General features: G+C 37.4%; 1 protein-coding gene and 1 long non-coding RNA gene across 14 annotated transcripts in view; one reads left to right on the top strand and one right to left on the bottom strand.

The window, feature by feature from the left end:
• The window catches only part of TBC1D4 (TBC1 domain family member 4), a 180800-nt gene that overhangs the window by 36061 nt on the left and 122805 nt on the right, over positions 1–21934 (bottom strand). For 8 of the 11 annotated variants that reach the window (XR_005376399.1, XR_005376397.1, XM_038569749.1 and 5 more), the window contains exons 5-11: positions 17654–17786; positions 13580–13671; positions 13187–13297; positions 10652–10771; positions 4982–5056; positions 3185–3411; positions 1237–1401 (exon numbers count right to left, since the gene is read on the bottom strand). Coding sequence is in view for 9 of the 11 variants with exons in the window: in XM_038569749.1 (XP_038425677.1) it covers positions 1237–1401; positions 3185–3411; positions 4982–5056; positions 10652–10771; positions 13187–13297; positions 13580–13671; positions 17654–17786 (923 nt within the window). In the remaining 2 variants the exon portion in view is untranslated. The remainder of the gene's footprint in view (positions 1–1236; positions 1402–3184; positions 3412–4981; positions 5057–10651; positions 10772–13186; positions 13298–13579; positions 13672–17653; positions 17787–21934) is intronic. The other 3 variants (XM_038569752.1, XM_038569751.1, XM_038569750.1) reach the window with 1 other exon arrangement.
• Positions 18498–21934, top strand: part of LOC102152000 — a 48489-nt gene continuing 45052 nt past the window's right edge. For all 3 annotated transcript variants that reach the window (XR_005376403.1, XR_005376404.1, XR_005376402.1), the window contains exon 1: positions 18498–18822. This is a non-coding gene — a long non-coding RNA (uncharacterized LOC102152000). The remainder of the gene's footprint in view (positions 18823–21934) is intronic.

The following is a 21934-nucleotide window of genomic DNA, read 5'->3' on the forward strand; positions in this document are numbered from 1 at the left end:
TGATAACAGGTATTCCTCTCCTTGACTGCAAGAATTGCCACATATCAAATGACTAGAACCAACCCAATTATTTATCAGCAAGAGAGTGCATAAACTGTGGTGTATTAAATAGAATACTATACAGCAAAAAAGGAAAAGAAAAAGAATGAATCCAGCTCCATATAAAAACCGGAATGAGGGACCCTGGGTGGGTCAGTGGTTTAGCGCCTGCCTTTGGCCCAGGGCACGATCCTGGAGTCCTGGGATCAAGTCCCATGTCGGGCTTCCTGCATGGAGCCCGCTTCTCCCTCTGCCTGTGTCTCTGCCTCTCTCTCTCTCTCTCTCTCTGTCTTGCATGAATAAATAAATAAATAAAATCTTTAAAAAAAAAAAAACTGGAATGAATATCACAAACTTCTAAGCCAGCAACAATCAATGGTTTTAAAAGAATTCCCAACTTAACTCACCACTTTCCAAAGGCTGTCAATATCTCACTAATCATGTGAATAATCAGTAAGATTTCATAACTTTAAATTTTTTTTAAAAAAGGCAACTCCCCAAAAAAATACTATATTTAATTTTGTGTGGCTAAAAGTGCAAAGAAGAAAATTTTAAAGGCTATATATATATTTTTAATACTGGGAATGAAATAAAATCAAGTATCTACAAGATTCAAGAAATCTTTATGCTTTCTGAAAGTTGACATCAACATGATTCTATACCCATTATGTAATCATACTGAGTTTCAGAAAAGACAGTCTATGTCATTGAAAAATCAAAGAAATGCCTAGGAAATATTCTATATACTTTAAAAACTAAAGATATATTGCATCCATCACTTTAGTACAGCTGTTTAAATCAGTGGCTTTTGGATTCCATATCATATGCCCAGAGAGGCTAAGAAAAAAAAGCATGATTGGGGGAGATTTGTTTAGTAGGTGTTAGCACCAGGTCATGTTGCAAACAATACAAAGCTCAGACTCTGGAGCATACGGCAAAGAATCACACAAACAGTATAAAAAGATGTAATTCATAAAATAAAACAATCATGTTATTAAAAGCTTTGAAACACTGGTTTTAAAAGTTTTCTTGATAAAATTCATTGAAATTGAAACTGATATATTAGAAATAGATTAGAACAAGCACAGCATTCGAATGCATAAATGTCACTCCAAAATTCATCAGCCACTTTTTAGTAACATATCAGTATATCACTGCAGAAAATTTTGCTTTGCAAACAGAGGACACTGATCTCACCTGATTTCATTTTCATACTGTGGGGACAGTCTACCTGAATTCTGGTAAAAGCTTTTCAGGAAAGAGGGGGCAGTGAAGGAAGGGGCAGAGAAGGAAGTGTGTAGACTTGGAAGGCTGGAGGAAGAGTTACTCTCCTTGTGCATGCGCCGACCTGATGGAAGAATGCTGAGTACAGAAAACACAGCAAATTTGTCTTAATTTAGATTTCTGCAAAATCTTCATTCACTATGAAAAAGCATATAAACAGGTTCTTGCTATTAATTTAAGCTTTCCTTTCAAAGCTCAGGGCTGGATCTTCTATGGAAAAAGGGGAGCATGCAGTTGTATGTTTCAATGACCATAAGCTGGCTCACTCTTCACAAACTGAACTCACCTATGCACATGTCCAACCAGAGGTGTTTGTCTCTAAAACATTCCTCATGACTTTAGAACAAAAGGTGTTTGTTTTTACATGCAAAAGATACTTCAAGGGAAAAAAAGTAGGAAAGCAGAAATAATCACAGGAAACACGTTCTTGCAACAGATTATCAGTAGTTCAAAGACTTAGCTATTTTAAAGATATAAACCCTTCTAAAAATTTAGGGACAACTTGTTTGTTGTTGGAAGCCATCATAATATCTCTGGCTTAACAAACATTAATGCCTATGTTCTCTCCTGCAGCCTGTGGCATTGTGTCCACAGTTTTATCTGAATCCCTGAACCTCCTCCATTGCTCTTTTTAGAAGATTCTTCTCCTAGCAAGTTTTCACAATAGCACAAATAGCATCTTTTCATATTGAAAAGAATTATTTGAGCATCTACATTATAAGAAGTAAGGAGGAATAGAGAAATCATTTATAATGTTTTATGTTTTAAATTCTTGATAATTTTTCCTGGAAGAAAACAGACTTATTGCCTTGTGTAAATACAAATGAAGTGGTCATTAAAAAAAATAAAAGTGATATAAACATGAATACTTAATCTTTTTTAGAAGAGAAAATCTGAGAAAAATTAATTGTTAATCTCTTTTATTTTCATATATCCAAAATATCTATCTTATTTTTAAGTGCCAAATCAGTCAAAACACAACACTGAAGATAAAACAGTAATCTTAAAAGAAATGCTGGCAAATTTGATCACAACTAATATAAAACTAATCTTCCCAGGAGTTCTGGGTTTTTCTCCACTGGGATCACTTATCAGACTCTGCTTCCTGGATCAAATTCACAGGTGAAGAAGAGAAACAAAATTAACTCTAGGATATAAATTCTGATATGTGCTACACAGAAAGAAGTAAAACCATTCTGCAGTTCCAGGTTTACCCCTTTTGTTGTTTGTACCTTACCAAATGCCAAACGATTTTGTTGAATTATTTTTTAAATACCATATAAGATAATTTCTAATGGACACTTCCATCAATTATGATATGTGTATCCTTCTTTACAGACATAACTTCATTCTAGATAAAATTTTTAATTATTCCCATTTTTGGTTTTAATTTATTATGAGGTATAGCCAAATTTTATCTCAGGTATGAAGGTGACTTAGGTGATTTTTTTTTAACCCTTGTATTTTATTACAGGCTAACAGGAAGTTCTACTGCTATGTACGTTATTTTCAAATTTGCTATCTCGGTTTCATTTGAGCCATCATCAAGAAGACACTGAGTAACATGTTGTCACCAAGTTTTTCAGACAAAACAATTGCATAGTATCTTGTTTTCTCCATTTTTCTGGGGAAAAGAAAATGTCTTCATCCAAAATGCCTTAACTCTTCTCTTCGGATGGACTTTAAAACTTGCCTTGTCTCTTTTAGTTAACTAAGGTTTTTATCATTCATTTTATCTTTCTGGTCTTTCTAAAAACAAAATGTTGGCAGCATTAAGTCACAATAAATCTTGACTCAGTACTGATCAAAATAGGTGACAGGAAAATTTTACTTCACTATCCAAAAAGAGGTTTGGACTCACCTGCACTGTTCGCTGGAGCTCTGCCTCAGAAGAGGAGAGCGAACACCATGAGCTCTCCCATCCTGTAAATTCAGCTTTCTCTTTGTGCTTGAAGGTGGGTGGCTGAACGTGTGTGCCCGTCTTCGAAACTGTGGGGAGTCAGAATCCTCTTCAGGGAATGTCTGCCAAGCTGAGGACAGTGGGGAGGCTGGAGGTGTCCCTGGTGGAGAGTCTCCCGGTGAATAGTCCTGAAAAGGAAGTACAAGTTAAGGTCTTTCTTTCCTACATGGATCCTGGCAGACCTGCTTCAACACACAGCTCAAAAGTGACAGGGTGCCTCTTCTTCCTCCTGAGTCATGACAAAACTTTTTTATTTTTTTCACTCAATCCATGCTGAAGGCTAATCAGTATCACCACAACCCACTTCTTCTGATAAGCAGCTGTAACACAGCATCCGTAAAGATAGGCAGAAAGTGAAAAGAATGATAAGAAAAGGTATTCTTTCCCCTAACATTTTGTGGTAAAATGCTATAGCTACTGTACTTTTCTCATTGTTGCCAGAAAGATGAAAAGGCATCATGAGCACCAGGAGGGTGGGGTCTGTGTTTACATATCTACTGATTTCCGTGACATATCGGCTGCATGCTTCCTGTACTGTCAAAACAGATCACAATGCTCAAGTGTCCAAGTTTCATGGCAAAGCCTTCAGGAAAATAAAATAAAGCCTGTTAAGTATCTTCTTTCACTGTGGATGTTTCTATCCAATGACACGTTCCCTGAGGTAAAAAATTTTTATAAGACATGAAAAACAGGAAATGAATGAAAAGTGAGCTATGCTGGAATGCCTCTCATATTGCATGGGGAGACATCATAAATCTTTCAATTTAGACAGGTATGCTGTTTATACTTTCCAAAACAGGCACCACTGTAGAAATGTTTAGCTTGATAAACATGGAACATGGGGTTAGGGTTAAGAGACTCATAGCGAGACTATGTCCTCAATTCTATCGACACAAAGTTCAGTTAAAAACATTTTAGTATTTTCCATTAAAAAAAAATTGGTTGTTGGGATCCCTGGGTGGCGCAGCGGTTTGGCGCCTGCCTTTGGCCCAGGGCGTGATCCCGGAGACCCGGGATCGAATCCCACGTCGGGCTCCCGGTGCATGGAGCCTGCTTCTGTCTCTGCCTGTGTCTCTGCCTCTCTCTCTCTCTCTCTGTGACTATCATAAATAAATAAAAAAAATTTTAAAAAAAATTGGTTGCATAAACCTCAGGTTACAAATTGCATGATACAGGAAGCAGGAAATCAAACCTACTAACAACTATCTGTGAGATAAAGAGAAGCCTAATGTTACAGTTAAAGTGGAAAAAAAAAAAAAGAGAGAGAAATGGGGGGGAGTAACAAGGGGACAGAACAAAACATAAAAAGACCACTGTACAAGTGCTGCAATTACACGACTTATTTTTCTGTGGCTTTGGGTCAACAATTGCCCAAATACCATCCTCCCAAGCATCCCTATCTCCAAACAGTAAAAAACCTGATAGAGGACAAGTCACCGGGAACTCTCCCAACACAAAAAGGGGATAGCTGAACAGAGAGCAACATGATACTATCCACAGCCTTCTTATTTCAAATGATAGTATTTTTTTCTTTATTTAAACATTAATCCAATATTTTAAATTTAATTTTAATAATAATTAATATCTGTTAAAAGTCACAAAGGACTCAGAACAAAACAACGAAGTGATATTAACATATCAATGTTGGTTTTTGCCAAATTGCAATTAGTAGTAAAAATGGGAGCTCAGATGGGATACCTTCTCTGAAGCAAGACTGTTGGACCGTTCAAAGCTGTCCATACTCCCAAGCCGACCTCTCATTCTGTTAGCTCCCTGAAAGAAGAGAATAAAATTCAGTTGTTCATATGATTTAAATTTTTGCTTTAAAACTGTAAAGGGCAGTTGCTTCTTTATGTTAACGTTAAATTGGTCCTTTGGTGGTTTGCTCAAATTTGCTGGCAGTATCCCAGCCATGCCTGCATGGTAATAGAACTATGCATAAGCTACCTACTCTGCTTCTAAATCAACTGTTAGATAAATAGATACTCAGACCAAGCTTCTTGAAGTGACTCTGGTTTCAAGGTTAAACATTCTTCATCCATAAGATTGGGAGAACCCCATAAGACCAGGGAGCACCCCATTCACTTTATGTCTCATACAGACAAACACAACCATGGAATACAAAACACACAAACTGCAACAGTTATAAAGAAAATTATTTAATACATCCAACCATCACATAACCTAGATTGCAAATATCATAGTTCACATTATAGGATTATAACAAACAGATTTCTAAAAATTGTGTTGTAAAATGTATAGACTTAGCTTCATTCTTCCATAATACAAACTACATCAAGAAAGCATTTCTCAAAAAAAAAAAAAAAAAAGAAAGAAAGAAAGAAAGCATTTCTCTCTAGAAGACTATACATCAGTCTGCTTTAATACTGGCTCTTATTTTTCTTTTCATGACTGTTTGTTATGAATTTCATGGATGATCTAAGAAAGAACTGAAACTTCCATCATCTAACCTATTCCATATTCTACTGTTATTACAACTCCCATCTTGTACAATCTATTTTTCATGTATTCAACAAGTGCCTTAGCAATCACTAATTTATTACAAAAGTCACCAACAGAACTTGGTGTGGTCCAACATCACATAATCCATCAACTACATTTTTTTTTTCTTTTTCTTTGAGCTACTCATTACAGAAAGCGGTCTTTCTGTCCTGTTCTAGACAGGTTGCAATTTAGACTTGCCCAGTATCTCCCTTTATTATCAACCTAGACATTTCCTTTAGTATTATCCTATGTTGAAATTTATGTCTTTGACCCCATGTCTTCCTCTTTTTTAGTTTACTTCCTCATTTTGGTGGAGTACACACACCAGGTGCCTTCTGAGAAAGGGAGATTGAGGTATTTTCTCTTTCTGTAATTCCTACCACTTGGCTTTTGGATCTTCAGACTGATCCCTTAAGTTTTTACCTTGTCCTCCGATTTTCCATTTCTTTGTCATTTTGCTTTACTTTCTGGAAGAGATTTTCAACTCTAGTTTCCCAGACTTCTGTTTAATTTTTCTTTTTATGTCTACTGCCAGAAAGTTGTAACGGTTCTTTCTTGTTCACCCAACTGACTGTTGATTTAATTGTTCACTCCAATGACTCTTATTCTCTCTCAACTGTTTTATTTTTTTTAAGATTTTACTTATTTAACAGAGAGAGAGAGAGCACAAGCAGGGGCAGTGGAAAGGGAGAAGGAGATGCAGACTCCCCGCTGAGCAGGAAACCCAATGCAGGGCTCAATCCCAGGACCCTGGGATCATGACCTGAGCTGAAGGCAGCCACCCAGATGCCCCTCAATTGACTGTTTTATATTTACGATATCCCACATCTAGTTTTATAGAAGCAATCTTTATTTTTATCTATGTATATTAATATATCTATGTATATTAGTTATAATTTTCTCTTTCTGGTGGTACCCTAAATAACTATGTCAACAGTAAAATTAATAGCTGCTTCAAATATTGAGTTCCTACTGTATGCTATATACCATGTTAAGCATTTTATAATGCATTAACTCATTTAATCCACACAAAAATTCTATGAGGTAGTAAATTTACTTAGCTCAGCTTTATAAGTAAAGAGGCTAAAGTTCTGATAGATTATATTGCCAAAGTTTGCACAGTTAGAGGACAGGGCAGCAATGTGAACCCAGGACTTTGAATTTAACAGTGAAGCTCCTGAGCTAGTACCCACTGTTATCTCCTAGAAATAGGGCTTTGTGAAAAGTGGAATTGCTAATAAAACTAAGTAGCTGATGCTGGTAATTTTGCAAATGTCCTAGAACCTAATAAAGATTCTTTCAGTTCTTCAGTTCGATGTGTAGCAGGAAATACTTCCAGTAAGAAACTATATTTGTGGCTGATAAGTGATTCAGTTCATGTGTATGGCCATGAGGAAAATTGTAATGACCAGGTTGCTTTTTCCCATTTTCTTAGCTGCTACTTCCACGCCAACCTGCCTGCTTATCTTACAACAGGTTATTTGGTCACAATCAAGAAACTAGTCAGTCAGCTATCAAATCATTTCCGTTATTAGAAATGCACCTAAATCACACATTTTACTCACAGAAGTGTTTTATCCATATGTTTTTATGTGTCTGTGTGAGTGTGCACAAAAAGAAACAAACTTACTTTAAAATTATACTCTATTATGGTCATTAATTCACATATTTCAACAAGGAAGGACAATGGATAGTAAGTACTCTGAGGGAAGCATGAGATGAGGGCTGTTCGCCAATGATGCATACTTTATATTAGCAAGTATTCCTCTTTTGGAAATATTAATTAATATTTTCCTTTTGGAAAACTCTGACTTTAGAAAGAGCAAGACAAGCAGCTAGAACATAAGACTCTTTTCACCTTTGAGCAGACAGCTTTTTCAGTTTAACTATATGATGATTTGGTAATACATGTGTCAAGCCTTTTCCCTTGGACCTACTTTTTAATTGTTAATGAGCTGAGCTTCTAAGCATTTTAAAAACAGATCCTATTTCATAAACAACTATAGTCAGTTAAATAAGCCGTCTTGACATTTAAAACTGGCAGCAATTATGAGTCAAACTCTATGACTAGAGTGTCAATTTTCCACTATATAACTCAGAAAGAAAGAGATAAACTAACCAGTTTTAGAAGTACACAAAACTCCTTTTCTATGTAACCTTTAACACAACACGAGTAGCTGCCAACCTTCCCCTTAAGTCCATTCTGTTGCATATGATGCAAGCAAGATCTTGTTAGGTCACATAATTTATGGCACTTGGCAGCACCGCAGGGCATGCAAGCTCCAGTATCTGCCTTGACCAAAATAGATGAGCTGTGCCCTTGCTGAAAGAGTCATCGCAGCCACTCAAGGCTACGCGAGCGGCACTTCAAAGCCAGCCATGCAAGCACTGTACGGAATGCCAAGGTACTAAATGGGGAGAAGGAGAGTAACAGCCTAAGCCCCCTATGGTCATTTTGTAGAGGACAGAGGTTTCAGAGCTTAACACTGTTTGTGCCATGTGGGATATTTTCCTAACAGACTGACAGTTCATCCTCATTGTAATGTGAGGTAAACTCGCTATCGGTGTACACATTTCACAAATGGGAAAACTAGCTTCAAAAAGGTAAATAATTTGTTCAAGATCATAAATAGGAGATCTATTATGGACAGGTCTTCAATTCTGGTCCCCCAACCACTTACTTAAATGGCCTTTCTACTAAATTCTCACTAAATACTATGGAAGAGAAGGGAAGGATGGAGGGGAAGGGGGAAGGAAAGAGTGAGAAAGGAAGGAGAGAGAAAGAAGGAACACAAGTAATTTATAAATGCTAAAGAAAAAAAAGGACAGGAAAATTTTATGAAATGTGGCATTAACATACTTCTGATAAATCTCCTAGATTTCTCTTTTCCTATATTCTGTCTTCTGCTGATAATAGTATTCAGAGCTGATGATGCTTCCTACAAGGCTTTGTTAGAGTCAGAAGAATTTCAAACCATTAAGAGAAATACCTATTTTGAGTTCTGGAAAAAAAAAAAATAAGAACACCTCTAGTCAAAGGTTCTGCTCTAAAGTTCTACTGTACTTAACTTTCTTGACCCTGATATTTCTGAAGACAGCAGGCTAGTTATTTTGTAGACTGTACCTCAAAGTGGGTTTGTGGATGCTACCTCATGATTCAATTCAGGGACTTCCCCTTTAGCAAGAATACCACAGAAGTTCTGTATTCTCTGTTATCAAGTGGCACAAGATTTCAATTTGTCCCATTGATGAAGATGTCTCATTTGATCACCTGATTGAGGTGGTATCTGTCAGCCTTCTCCATTGTAAAGGTACTACTTTCCTTTTTGTAATTAATAAGTATTAATTAAATCCAGTAAATATCCTGATCATGATCAAACTTTCAAGATATTCATTCATTTTTCATATCAGAGTAGTTTCATCAACTCCTATTTAAATAATAGGTGATAATCCTTTACCATCATTTATCTTGTTTACATTGCCTCGGATGTCAACGATGGAAGCCCTTCAAGGTCTATATGACATACCGCCATCTTTCTCTGCTTCTCTGAGCACTCCCTTACTATCTAGAGCATCAACACGCTCCAAGCTTATACTGTACTTTCCCCTACAGTCTTGGAATCAGTCATTTCTCCCAGGATCCTGGTTCCTTCTTGTGGAATGATATACAGAAACCAAAATCTGGATGCTTGGTGTCATTCAACCAAGCTTAATTTATTCTCTGGTATTTGCAGAAAAGCTGTTCCCAGCTCTTATCAGTGGACAGAGCCAGGGACCATATGCACATTTACACACACACACACACACACACACACATTTTAATATATATACTTAAAAATAAATTTAAATATATTAAAAATAAATTCAAAAGTACATAGATAGATAATCAGGATTCCATACTGTTACCTCTGAGTTGAATCCAACAACAAAGGATTTTATTATAATTTCTTCCCTCTTCATATTTGTAATTCCCTTTTCCCAAATCCTTAATACAATTACATATTTGACCAGTCCCCTGTGTGTAAAAGTCTCCACAACTGTCACCTCACAGACACTCTTCATCCTACTCAGGTTCCAACATCTCACATTGGGGCTGCCATCCACACAAACAACACCATCCTCACCCTGCTCAAGGACTCTAACTCCTTGTAATAGGCACCTTGAATGCCTTCTCCCCTCCACTCACTGTGGTTTTGACATCCTATGCTGGCCCACCCTTCTGCAGGACTGGCCTCCTTGCTGGCTCACGCTCTGACTTCCTGAACTAGGTTGCCCTCCTAAACAGATCCCCTCCTCATCACAGTCTAGATTTCCCCACACACAGTACCTCATTAAGTTCTGTCTCCCTGCTCTGAGACACTGTGGGTCCCCCACCCTCCAGCTCTAAGACATCTACCTTGCCTGGTCTCATCTAACAGCTTTATGAGTGAATTATTCAGGAAGAGAGAAATGGAAAGAGAAATCATCTTGATTCTAAAATAAAATACCCAATAAAATAAATGGAATACATCAATTCCTACTAATTTATACTATTTCCAGAGTTCCTGACAGCTCCTAATAATAGCAAAATGAAAGCTACTTTATGTGGCAAACGATAATAAGATATTATAATATTGGGTATCAATATTCTATTTCCCCTTTCTTATACACATATCTCTACTACTAAATCTCTTGCTTAAACTTAGATACGAGGCACCAGAATAAATCATGAGGTTACTTTAAATAAGCTACCTAATTAAAGTTATCTTAGTAGTTTGTTGTTGGGTTTTAAAAGAAATTTTCTGTGAGCCAGTTAAGAGTGAAGTAGAGTAGTTAGCAAACACAGATGTTAATATCTAATTAAGAGTCTCAGTTTAATCTTACCCTTGAGAAGATATTTTCCAGGGAGCTAGTTAAAGATCTCTTAGCTTTATTTTTCAGAATGTCAAGTTTGAACCTTCCACTGCTTGTTGCATTTTCCGGGATTGTACTATTTGAAATAGTCTATAGAAAGAAAAACAGATAAATTTTAGTTTGGAAACACTCAAGGTTAAATGAGGCTTTAAAAATGGGCTTGACTAAGCCATTAAAAAGCACAAGAATTCTTTTGTAGCTCTATTAAGGAGTAATAATTTAGGTTCCACACTGTGAGCATAGAGATTATAAGGACAGGAGTTTATTTTTTAATATTATAAGTAATAAAAAACACAGAAGTTCCTTTCTTTCTGCCTTTCCTTTCTGCTAATATATTCCTGCTGCATTGAACAAAAATTAAACTCAAGATGTCAATTTTTACTGCTATTTTGATTAACAACTATAACCATCCATCTCCAAGCTGCATATTTTTATCCAAATTACCAAGGAAAACACAGAAAATAAGTACTCACTGATAGTACTAAACTGTATGAGAATCTACAGTATGTCTAATATATTAGGTTCTTTCTCTTTCCTCCTATTGTATTAAAAAGCAACTATGTGTATCAATACATGGTTGGTAGTGCTAGAAAATTTCCAAGAGAGAAAATTTATTATCTGTTTGAGAAGGGAATATATTCACATTAAAAGGTAACACAAAACAACATGCATCAAAAAATCTGTAAGCCTAAAACTTGGCTGTGGGTCTCAGGAGTAAAAAGGTTGGTTGTGGGTCTCAGAGGTGAGGAATAAAAAATAGACAAGATTCCATAGGCATAAAAAATGGGGGTGGAGGGGATCCCTGGGTGGCTCAGCGGTTTGGCGCCTGCCTTTGGCCTAGGGCGTGATCCTGGAGTCCCGGGATCGAGTCCCGCGTCGGGCTCCCGGCATGGAGCCTGCTTCTCCCTCCTCCTGTGTCTCTGCCTCTCTCTCTCTATGTCTATCATGAATAAATAAATAAATAAATCTTTTTTTTTTTAATCGGGGCGGAGACAGTCTCAGCACTGGGGATGACGTTAGCAAAATAATAAAGACCAATGTTCATGGGAAAGGGAGTAGGTGCAGGTGTGGGACTAAAAGAAAAGTAGTGGATGGTTAACTTGGAAAGTGAGGCTGGAGATGAAACTCTTAAAAGGATGAATCACTGATCAGAATTTATAAGCAGAGGGGTGTCACTGTGAAAGTAATGTTTGGGGGAAGATTTATCTGAAAGGAGTATTCAAAAATCACCTGAAGGATAGGGAAATCAGAAGCTGAGGGACCAGACCAGATAATCAGTACAGTCCACACAGAAGGTAATCAGAGGTCCACATAAGAATTGGTTCCATGGGGCCATCTAAGACGTTACTGATAAAAAGAAATATGACCTCATCAAGAAAGGAAAAAAAGCAATGAACATGGATGTGGGCTGGACTGGGCTCAGCTGTGGATAAAGGATGGGGAGGACATTCTTCTCAGGCTTTCAGGCAAAGAACATGACTAAAACAGGGAAATTGTATTGGTACTTAGCACAATGCTTACAGTGCTTGACACAGTAGCTGCTCAGTAAATATCAGATGAATAAATGAAAGGAAGAAAGGAAAGCGGGGAGGGAGGGAGGGAAAATCCTACTACTAGCAGGAAAGAAAACTATCTCCCCTAAAACTTCATTCCCACTCCCTCCTCCCAAAAATTTCTTTCTCTTAAATTCTTGAATTCTTCCCTCTATTCTTACTCTGTACTCTAGCTCTAAAGCAAAGATATACCTACTTTTGGGCTCACTGCGCATTCTTTTAAGAAGCCACATTTTTGCCTATTCTATGTGTCCATTTATCTGTTTGCATTTCCCTTTCCAATATTTGAGCTCTTCCCTGGAGGATTCATTCATTTCTTTTTTGTTCACCATTGTCACACAGCTTGGCTCACAGGAGGTTCTCTAGAAGAGCATGTTCAATGAATACAATTCAGGAATCACTAATAAAGTGATGTGTAACTTGTTCCTGATTTTGTGTTATCGAGAAGTAACTATGTCATCATCTCCTTACAGGGCTGTTGCTGGTGTCTTGCTTTATCTATATGCAGCTGGAAACATGTTCTCAATCATAGACTCAAAAATATCAGACCTTCCTTTGCAGCTAAAATGGCTGTTTCCAAAATACTACTGCTTCTTTGAGTGTCTGCTGTTTACCGTTCAAGGTTGTGTAAACTTGTAATGAAATAAAATGTACATATGAATTTGAAATAAAATGGACCAATATCACCAAAAAAAAAGTTCATTCCAAATCATGAGCATGTTATTACTGTTTTTATACCAAAAACCCATTTTTTTCACATTTGAAAACTCAATGCTAAAACCCAATGCTAAAACCTCCTATAAAACTAAGATGCTGAAAAATAAATAATAGAACTTTAACCCTAAAGGTGAGAACACAAAGAAAAGAAACTTCTTTCACATCTTCTGTGATATTCTCACTAAATATATAAACAAAACAAAATTAGGTCAAGGAAAAAAAAACATCTTCTCACCGATGGGCCTTCTCCAATGTGAATGTGTGTCCTCTGCTTGGCTTCACACAGCTGCCTCAAATGTAAAATCACAAGCTCATTCTCCTCCTGGTCACTGACTGGCTTCATTTTCTGTCCAACAGTCAAACCAAGAACACAGTATACAACACAGCTTCTCTCATTTTATTGTATTCCCACTTGGTTTTATGCGTCTGGCAGACAGACATAAAAAAAGCTAAGTGTTTCACTGCTCTTAGAAGCAAGAGTAACAGTGGTATTCTAGTTACTATCATATATAGTACAAAAGGATATATATCTTTAACTTCAGAGAGAGGAGTGGGAAAAAAACTTATAAAAATAGGATCCAATTCTCATTTCTTATATCTTATTTGTGAGAACTATAAATCATGTTACCTGAACTCGCTCAAAGATGTCTGCTTGCTCATTATCTGTCAGTGATGAGAGATGCCTCTGTATTACCAGCTTGGCTCTCGGAGGGTAGAGACCTGTAGAAAATTATGGGAATAAGTATTAAAGAGAGTGTAGCTGCAGAGATCAAAATGCATATATCATGTTACAGCTTGTCCCTCTGTCAGCAGACTCTGAAGTTAAATCTTCTCCAGGAGATGTGTCCCTGCCTATAACAAACCTTGGAACGCTACCACAAAATGATTAAAGCCAGAGGGAACCCTTACCAAAACCAACGCCTCCCCCCCCCCGCATCGGTTATCTTGAAGTCAGAATTATTAACCAGAAGTTTCTAAAAGACACCAATCAGCAGCATAACCAGGTACCATTCAGTATTCAAACAAGCATAGACACCGTAGAAACTCATAGGTGAATACTAGCAATCAGCCAAAATCTCTAAGCTTAAAACATGACCTAATACTAATTTACTATTAATATTATCAAAAGACAGAACTACAGTATAAACAGGAATCTCTCTTCCTCATGTAGGTCCTGTTCCATGGTAACAAAATTTGAAAAAATAGCAATAGTACTTAGTGACATAATTAGTGTCATTATTCTACCACAAAATTGTTTATCTCTTTATATCCTGTCATCTTTATATCTATCAAGGTCTTACACATAATTTATATCAAGTCCTTGGGCAAAAAATTTTCCATGAAAATACTTCTGGCTTTATAAAAATTTTTAAAAGCAAAAAGTTATTTTCTTCTAAGATAACACTGTGTGTATGTATTTGCTTTATATTTTATTACCCAAGCAATATAAATCCTATATATTTTTTAATATGAGAATATTATAGATAGAGCTAAATTGGCCTTTGATAGATACTAGAATCAGTGAGCAAAGGCAAAAGAGACAGATTTGTATAGATTCAAAGTATCTTCCCTAAAATATGTGTTGGCTCCAGGGGGAAGAGTAGTAATTTTATAATGGGAAATTGCTGAGACCACCTTGACCAGGTGATAAGGCCAGCATGATCAGTAATACACTCCTCAACACCATGAGCCCCATGACAGGATTCACTGAGAAGAAGCCGCACCATTTCTATAGTGCTCTTGCTGGGGAGGGGTGCCCTTAGGCCAAATGTGAGATAACATCACACAGGCTGAACCGAGGGACATCCAGCAAAGTAACAGAGATGCTCATGGGGGGATGTCAAGGTCATGGAAGACAACGAAAGACTTAGGGGGAGCTACAGACTGCAGGAGACCAGGGTAAAGTAACAATTACACACAAGCTGGAATCCTGCCTAGGATCCTGAAACAATAAAGAACATGAATGAAACAACTGGTGAAGATCAAATGAAATGTTTAGTTTGGATAATAATGGTGTGCCAATACTAATTTCCTATTCTGAACACTGCACTGGGCTATATAGCCCAGTGAGATGTTAACAACTGGGGAGGATGGGGGATGAACATTTGGAAACTCTCTGCAACTTTCCTGTAAATCTAAAAGTAGAACGTATTCAAAGTTCTTTAAAAATGAAATACAGGGGGTACCTGGGTGGCTCAAGTGCCTGCCTTCAGCTCAGGTCATGATCCCAGGGTCCTGGGATCAAGTCCTGCATCAGTCTCCATGCTTGGCGGGGAACCTGCTTCTCCATCTCCCTCTGCCTGCCATCCCCCCTGCTTCTGCTCTCTCTCTCTATTAAATAAATAAAAATCTTTAAAAAAATTAAACATAAGATAGTATTCATTTTTTCCAGATATAGTAAAGTGTATGTATTATTCAGCAAATTATCATTTCACTCAATCATATAATTTTAAGATGTATCCAAGTTGATACACAGTTGAAATCCGTTCCTATTAATTATTCCATTGTAGGAACATACTTCAGTTATGCTATTGAGACACTTGTTTACAATTTTCCCTTATTTTAAAACAATACAACCTTGAAAATGGCACCTTGTAAACCTATATTAAGAGTTTCTGGGGCATCTGGGTGACTCAGTGGTTGAGCGTCTGCCTTTGGCTCAGATCATGATCCCAGAGTCTCAGGATCGAATCCTGCATCAGGCTCCCCATGAGGAGCCTGCTTCTCCCTCTGCCTATGTGTCTGCCTCTCTCTTTGTGTCTCTCCTGTATAAATAAATAAAATCTTAAAAATTAAAAGAGTTTCTCAAAAAAAAAAAAGAGTTTCTCTTATCATGACAGGGAACTGGTGGGTAATTGTAGGTTAATGAATTTCTATCAACCATCCCTCAAAATGGTGATACCAATTTACACAACAGCCTCACATAAATATATCAATATCCCCACAATTTCATCAAGTTAATATGATGACTATCATATTATTGGTTTCATTTTCATGTCTCTGACATCTAGTGAGTTTGAGAATATTCTCATTTTTATTACTGGACCTTTTAATTTCCTTTTCATATGAGTGTTTTTTAATATGGATTGTGACATTTCCTACTGGTGGTTTTATCTTTCTCTTTCAGACAGTAAGAGTTCTAATAAATCCTGATTACCAATCTGCTATCTCCTCATTTAACTTCCAAGGAAATAGTTATGTAAAAAATATAAATTCTTATGAGGTCAAATCTGTCAATGTCTTCTTTTAACAGTTTTTGCATTTTTGTATCTTAATAAAGGCTTCCTTGTTTATGGACATAACAATATTCTTATATTAGTAACTTTAATATTTTGCTTACAGTGGGGTTTGATACATCTGGAGTACATTTTGAGTAGGATAAGTGGGAAGAATATTTCTCTCTTTGGATAGCAAACTGACCCACACTGATTCCTGAGCAATTCAGCATTTCCTCCACAGACTTCTAATGTTCTCTTTACTGTACACCAAAGAATGTTCCATTTTTGTAAAGGTACAAATGTGCAAATCATGTGCATTCTGTAAATCAGAAATTTTAAAATCTGAATATTACATTTAAATAGTCCTAGTTCACACAGTTGAAAGGATATTCAATAAACCCTGCTGTTCATCAATTTTGCCCTGTGCCTATGATCCTGCTGTCTACTGAACAGAAATCACAATTTGCATTTACAATGAGGAGATCATTCTCTGCTGTGTCCTGCCACTTGCACTCTCCCCATCTATCATAACACCTATCATGCTAAATTGCATTAACCAGCTCATATGCCTGTCTTCCCCTCTAGACGGTAAGCTTCTGAAGGCATAATCCACATCTCAATCATTTGTCTTCCCAGTGACTAGCACACTGCTTGGCACAAAGCAGATGCTTAACAAGTGTTTACTGAATTGTGTTTCTTCTCTTGTGAAGTAGTTTTCAACCTTTTTTGTTAATAATAGACGGGATCCCTGGGTGACGCAGCGGTTTGGCGCCTGCCTTTGGCCCAGGGCACGATCCTGGAGACCCGGGATCGAATCCCACATCGGGCTCCCGGTGCACGGAGCCTGCTTCTCCCTGTGCCTATGTCTCTGCCTCTCTCTCTCTCTCTCTATCATAAAAAAAAAAAAAAAAAAAAATAGGTAATGAGAAAGGGAATGTGAGTCACAGAGTCACCTCTTCCTCATTCCCCCTCCTCCCTCCTCAGAACACTTTTTTAAAAACTTGCTTTATGATATCATATCCATTATCTCCGTCATTTTCAAATACTCCTCAAAAGCCTCACGAGGCTCATCCCAGTTCTATACTTTTAGGGAAAAGGAACAAAATCATCAAGTGAGAGGAGAATAAAAAGAGACTTAAACAGCTGACATTCTGGGATGCTTTTGCCTCTCTTCACCCATTCGACAAATATTTGGTCAGTTCCCACCAAGTACAGAGCAGTCTGAAGAACTGTGGGAAATACAACTCCCTTCCTTGAGTCTGCCTTCAAAAAAATAAATTAAAAATTAAAGAGAAATAAAGAGGAGGGAAAAAGCCAAGTGCCTCAGAGACACTGAGAACACAAATGTGATCAGACCTGAGAAATGATTCTTCAAGCTCTGGTTTCACCTGGAAACAAAGACCCATTCACTGACAGTAATGACTTTCTCACTTCCCAGATGCCAAAGCAAACTCCTCCTCCGCCCTCACCAAGTTCTACTGTACCTTCAATCCTTTCACAGAGTTTATGCAAAGAGTGCATAGGGCAGGCCTCGCACAGCTTAATCTGGGTCTTGGCACTCTGCAGGGCAGCTGCGGTGCTGAAGGCCTGTTTCAGAGTCAGCATTACCTCATCAACCTACAAGAAGAAATAAAACTTAGGTCTCTAATAAATGTTTGCCTTCACAGTAAGACATTAAAAGCCTAACAGAAATAAGGAGACTTTGCCGAAACTAACTAAATAATAAATAATGGAATTTGACGACTACAAAGCTAGTAGAGAGAAAATATGAAGTGTAAAGTTAAACCTTCACTTATACTATCATTGAAAGCTGGATAAAGTAAGACCATTTTCATGTGTCTAACACTGATTACTTGAATGCTATTTTTAGATCCCTCTGAGTGCTACACCGCCACTGACAGTTTAACTGACAATCAGATCTTTGTTTCATTAAGTAGTATATCATATTTCTTTGGAAGTTCTGTGTGCAATATATAGAAAGCAACAAAATAGGTTTCATGTTTACTTTTGGTAATAGGTATCCTATTGACTTTATCCTTCTGGATCAGGGGTCCCTGGGTGGCGCAGCGGTTTGGCGCCTGCCTTTGGCCCAGGGCGCGATCCTGGAGACCCGGGATCGAATCCCACGTCGGGCTCCCGGTGCATGGAGCCTGCTTCTCCCTCTGCCTATGTCTCTGCCTCTCTCTCTCTCTCTCTCTCTCTGTGACTATCATAAATAAATAAAAATTAAAAAAAAAAACTCATATATATCCTTCTGGATCATTTTTAGTGTAAAAATAAATAAAGCATGGGTTTCAGCAAAGTCCTGGGGGGGTGGCGGGGTGGCAGGGAAAGGAGTTCAATTGAAATAATGTGGAGGGAAGTCTGTGAAGGTTACTGGTCTTCCCTCTACGTCTGCTCATTTATTATCATTTCGCTTCTGATTTGTGATAATAAGTTGTGACATCATATTGTGGAGCACTTAGGTCTCACCATTAGGTCAGCAGTTTGAAAATTACCATGTGGTTTCTCCCTAGTCTTTCCAATGACTCAATCAAGAAGTGTGAATCTAGCAGTCTCATTTCCTGGTTGCTTCTTTGGGGTCAACTATCAGCTCATCCTCCTGCACTGCTAAACTGACTTCAGGCCATGTCTCTGTGATGAAATCATCAATGTAAGTTGTGGTTTTCCCAGACACTGGAGAACTGAGATCAAAGTCTCAAACTGCCATAGAGAGCTGTGGAGGACCCAGGGCCTCACTCAAGCTAGCTTTGATAGTGAATACCACTTTTTAAAGTCTTTGCTTTCCCCCTTTCAGCCTGCTTTAAGAATAAGCTATTATTTAAAGGATTTAATCTAGTGCTCGCTTCGGCAGCACATGTACTAAAAGGATTTAATCTACTTCTGCATTTGAGTGTATAAAGAACCTGAAATGAAACTTTATTCTTCTAATATTACTATAAGGAGAGATCAAACACTAAGCAGCAGCCAGTCATTAATTCAGTAATGTTTTACTGTGTTACCAAGTTTTTAAAAGGCTTATGAATAATTTCACATTGTACCATAAATAAAAATGAGTTATTCATAAAGTCTGTTCTTTTTACTATAATTAAAAAATAAAGATTTCTAGTTCTTGAAAATAAAAGTACAAGTCTAATTTTAATGCCTTTGCAGCTTTATTTCATTTGCCTTGTTATGTATGTATTCAAAAACAATTTCAATTACTTATGCACATGTTTATTTCTATTTTCTTGTTTCTCATTTGTTAAAGGCACTAAAAGGATGAGTTATCTGCTTAGCTTTCATATGGTTTCATTATTTGATTTTAGTAATATTATCTTATAAAGACCTCCAATGGAAATATTGAATTTTCATGTTTTCCTCTCTATTTCTAGATGAAACAAGAGGCCATTTCAATGGTATCTAATATGTGGCTACTAATTTCTTCCAGACACAAATATTATTAAAATATTTATTTGACTTCTAAAATTATAAATGTTTTGTGCAAACAAGAGTTTTCTTAGCATTGCCATCAGGCAAAATTAAATTTCCAGTATAAGTATGAGGTGGGATAAGGAAAGCCAACTTCTAATATTAAGGTGAAAATCCATAATGAAGATAATGCTCATAAACATTTATGCACCAAATTTAGGTATTTTATGGCACTTAGGAATAAGTCTATCAATCACACAATATGTAAGGACTTCACAGGATTACCTAGTTTAATTCCCAGGAAAATGTAAACTATTAAACCCTACACGAATTCTGGGTCTTGGGAGCCTGAGTCTTTTTTCCTTCCTTTTTTTTTTTTTCACACCTTTCCTGATACTATTGTCTGCATCTGTGGGGTTTTACTTTTTGTCTATCAGTAGCAATTTCCATTTTTTTCCCATATCTTTTGAAACAATTTTGGAGAGTGTAAAAATTTTGTTTTCCACAAATCTCAAGGGTTGGTTAAACAAGATGAAGCCAACCACCTACAGCTATTTTACAAAGGAAGGAAGGAAGGCATACTGAGCATCTAAACTTGGAGTGTAACTCCCCAGACCCTTGGACACACTACACTGTTTATCAATTCACAGCAACTATTACAAAGACAAAAAAGAAAATGCTGGTTATGTATTCTTTTTGCTCAGAGAAGATAAGTCAGCATGTGTAGTTTTGTAGTACTTTGTCTTACACAAAGTAAGATGTTGACATCTTACAAGATGATGACAACTGCCATGCCACATCAATCACTGCTTAGACTATAATATTTAATTAACTGTTCTTGTTTTGTTCTATATGTCATCTGCTTGAACCATATTCTTTTATACAGGAAATCATATCTAATTTTTCTTCTAGCTTGCAATTCTGATGCCCCACTATTCAGTTAAGATGCTTACTGAAAAAAAAAAAACTAGAATCAACAAGTTGTTTTCTTTTTTTTTTTTTTTTTTAGTATTTTACTTATGTATTCATGAGAGATACAGAGAAAGAGAGAGAGAGAGAGAGAGAGAGAGAGGCAGAGACATTGGCAAAGCAAGAAGCAGGCTCCCCACAAGGAGCCCAATGTAGGACTAGATCCCAGACCCCGGGATCATACCCTGAGCTGAAGGCAGACACCCAACTGCTGAGCGTCCCTAGAATCAAGAAGTTTTAAAAGATTCTAGCAAAGTCCTGTTATTCCTAAAAGTGCCAAAATGGTGATTCTGATACAGCTTCGATGTAAAAGGAAGACATTCTCAGCCACACTGGGCTGTTGCCTTAGTCACAGAGCTTCTTAAGGTGGAAAATACAGCACATTTCCAGAACTTCTACTCTGACTCTGTTTCACAAAATTATTCTACATGTTTGGGGGGGGGAGGAACCCAACCTACAAACAAAACAAAACCTCTAAGAGTCTGAGAATAAGAAACTTTTATGTAGGGGTATCTGAGTGGCTCAGTGATTAAGCATCTGCCTTTGGCTCAGGTTATGGTCCTGGGGTCCGGGGATCAAGTCCTACATTAGGCTCCCTACAGGGAGCCTGCTTCTCCCTCTATGTCTCTGCCTCTGTGTCTTTCATGAATAAATAAATAAAATCTTAAAAATAAAAAAAGGTTTTATGTGATCTTCCTCTTAGTGCAGGTTATACAGTAATGAAATAAACCAGCACCTAGACAATGATTGCCTTAAGAGTATTGCACTCACTCACTCAAAATACACACTTAAGAAACACTGGGGGGCAGGGATATGACAAGAATAAGAATGGTCCTGACCTTGTGGGATTAGTAATCTAGTGAACTGGAATGCTATGTAAATAAGAGTGGGATTGATAGGAACTTTTGGAGACTTATGAACAATATGGGGCAGGAGCACTGACAACAAAGCAACTAAAAGAAGTCAATTCCCACCAAAAAGAAAAAGTCATCCAAAAAGGCTTCACCAGGATTTATACAAAAACAAAATAGAAAAGAAGAAGGGGATTCAAGTCACAGTAAAGCAAGGGCAGACCTGCCTCACATCCAAAGAGGCAGGAGAAAATAGAATGTGAAAAATGGGTAATGAAAACACGACATAATCTCCTTTGTTTTGCAGCAGGGCAGACCATGAAACCCAATGGCCACATTCTCTGCCTAACAATGTAAAAGTGTGAGCCCTGGCTTTGGCCTCCTCTGACACAGCAGACTCCTCACTCTGTACAACCAACAGTGATCTCAGAACTTTAGCTGTACTTATGTGAGCCTCAGCCACTCATATAAATCCTTGATCCCATGTGTCCCCTGCATGAACCATTTGCTGCTTCAGTAGCAAACCAAACGAAA

Source organism: Canis lupus, chromosome 22 (assembly GCF_011100685.1).
Source record: "Canis lupus familiaris isolate Mischka breed German Shepherd chromosome 22, alternate assembly UU_Cfam_GSD_1.0, whole genome shotgun sequence".
NCBI classification, from domain to species: Eukaryota; Metazoa; Chordata; class Mammalia; order Carnivora; family Canidae; genus Canis; species Canis lupus.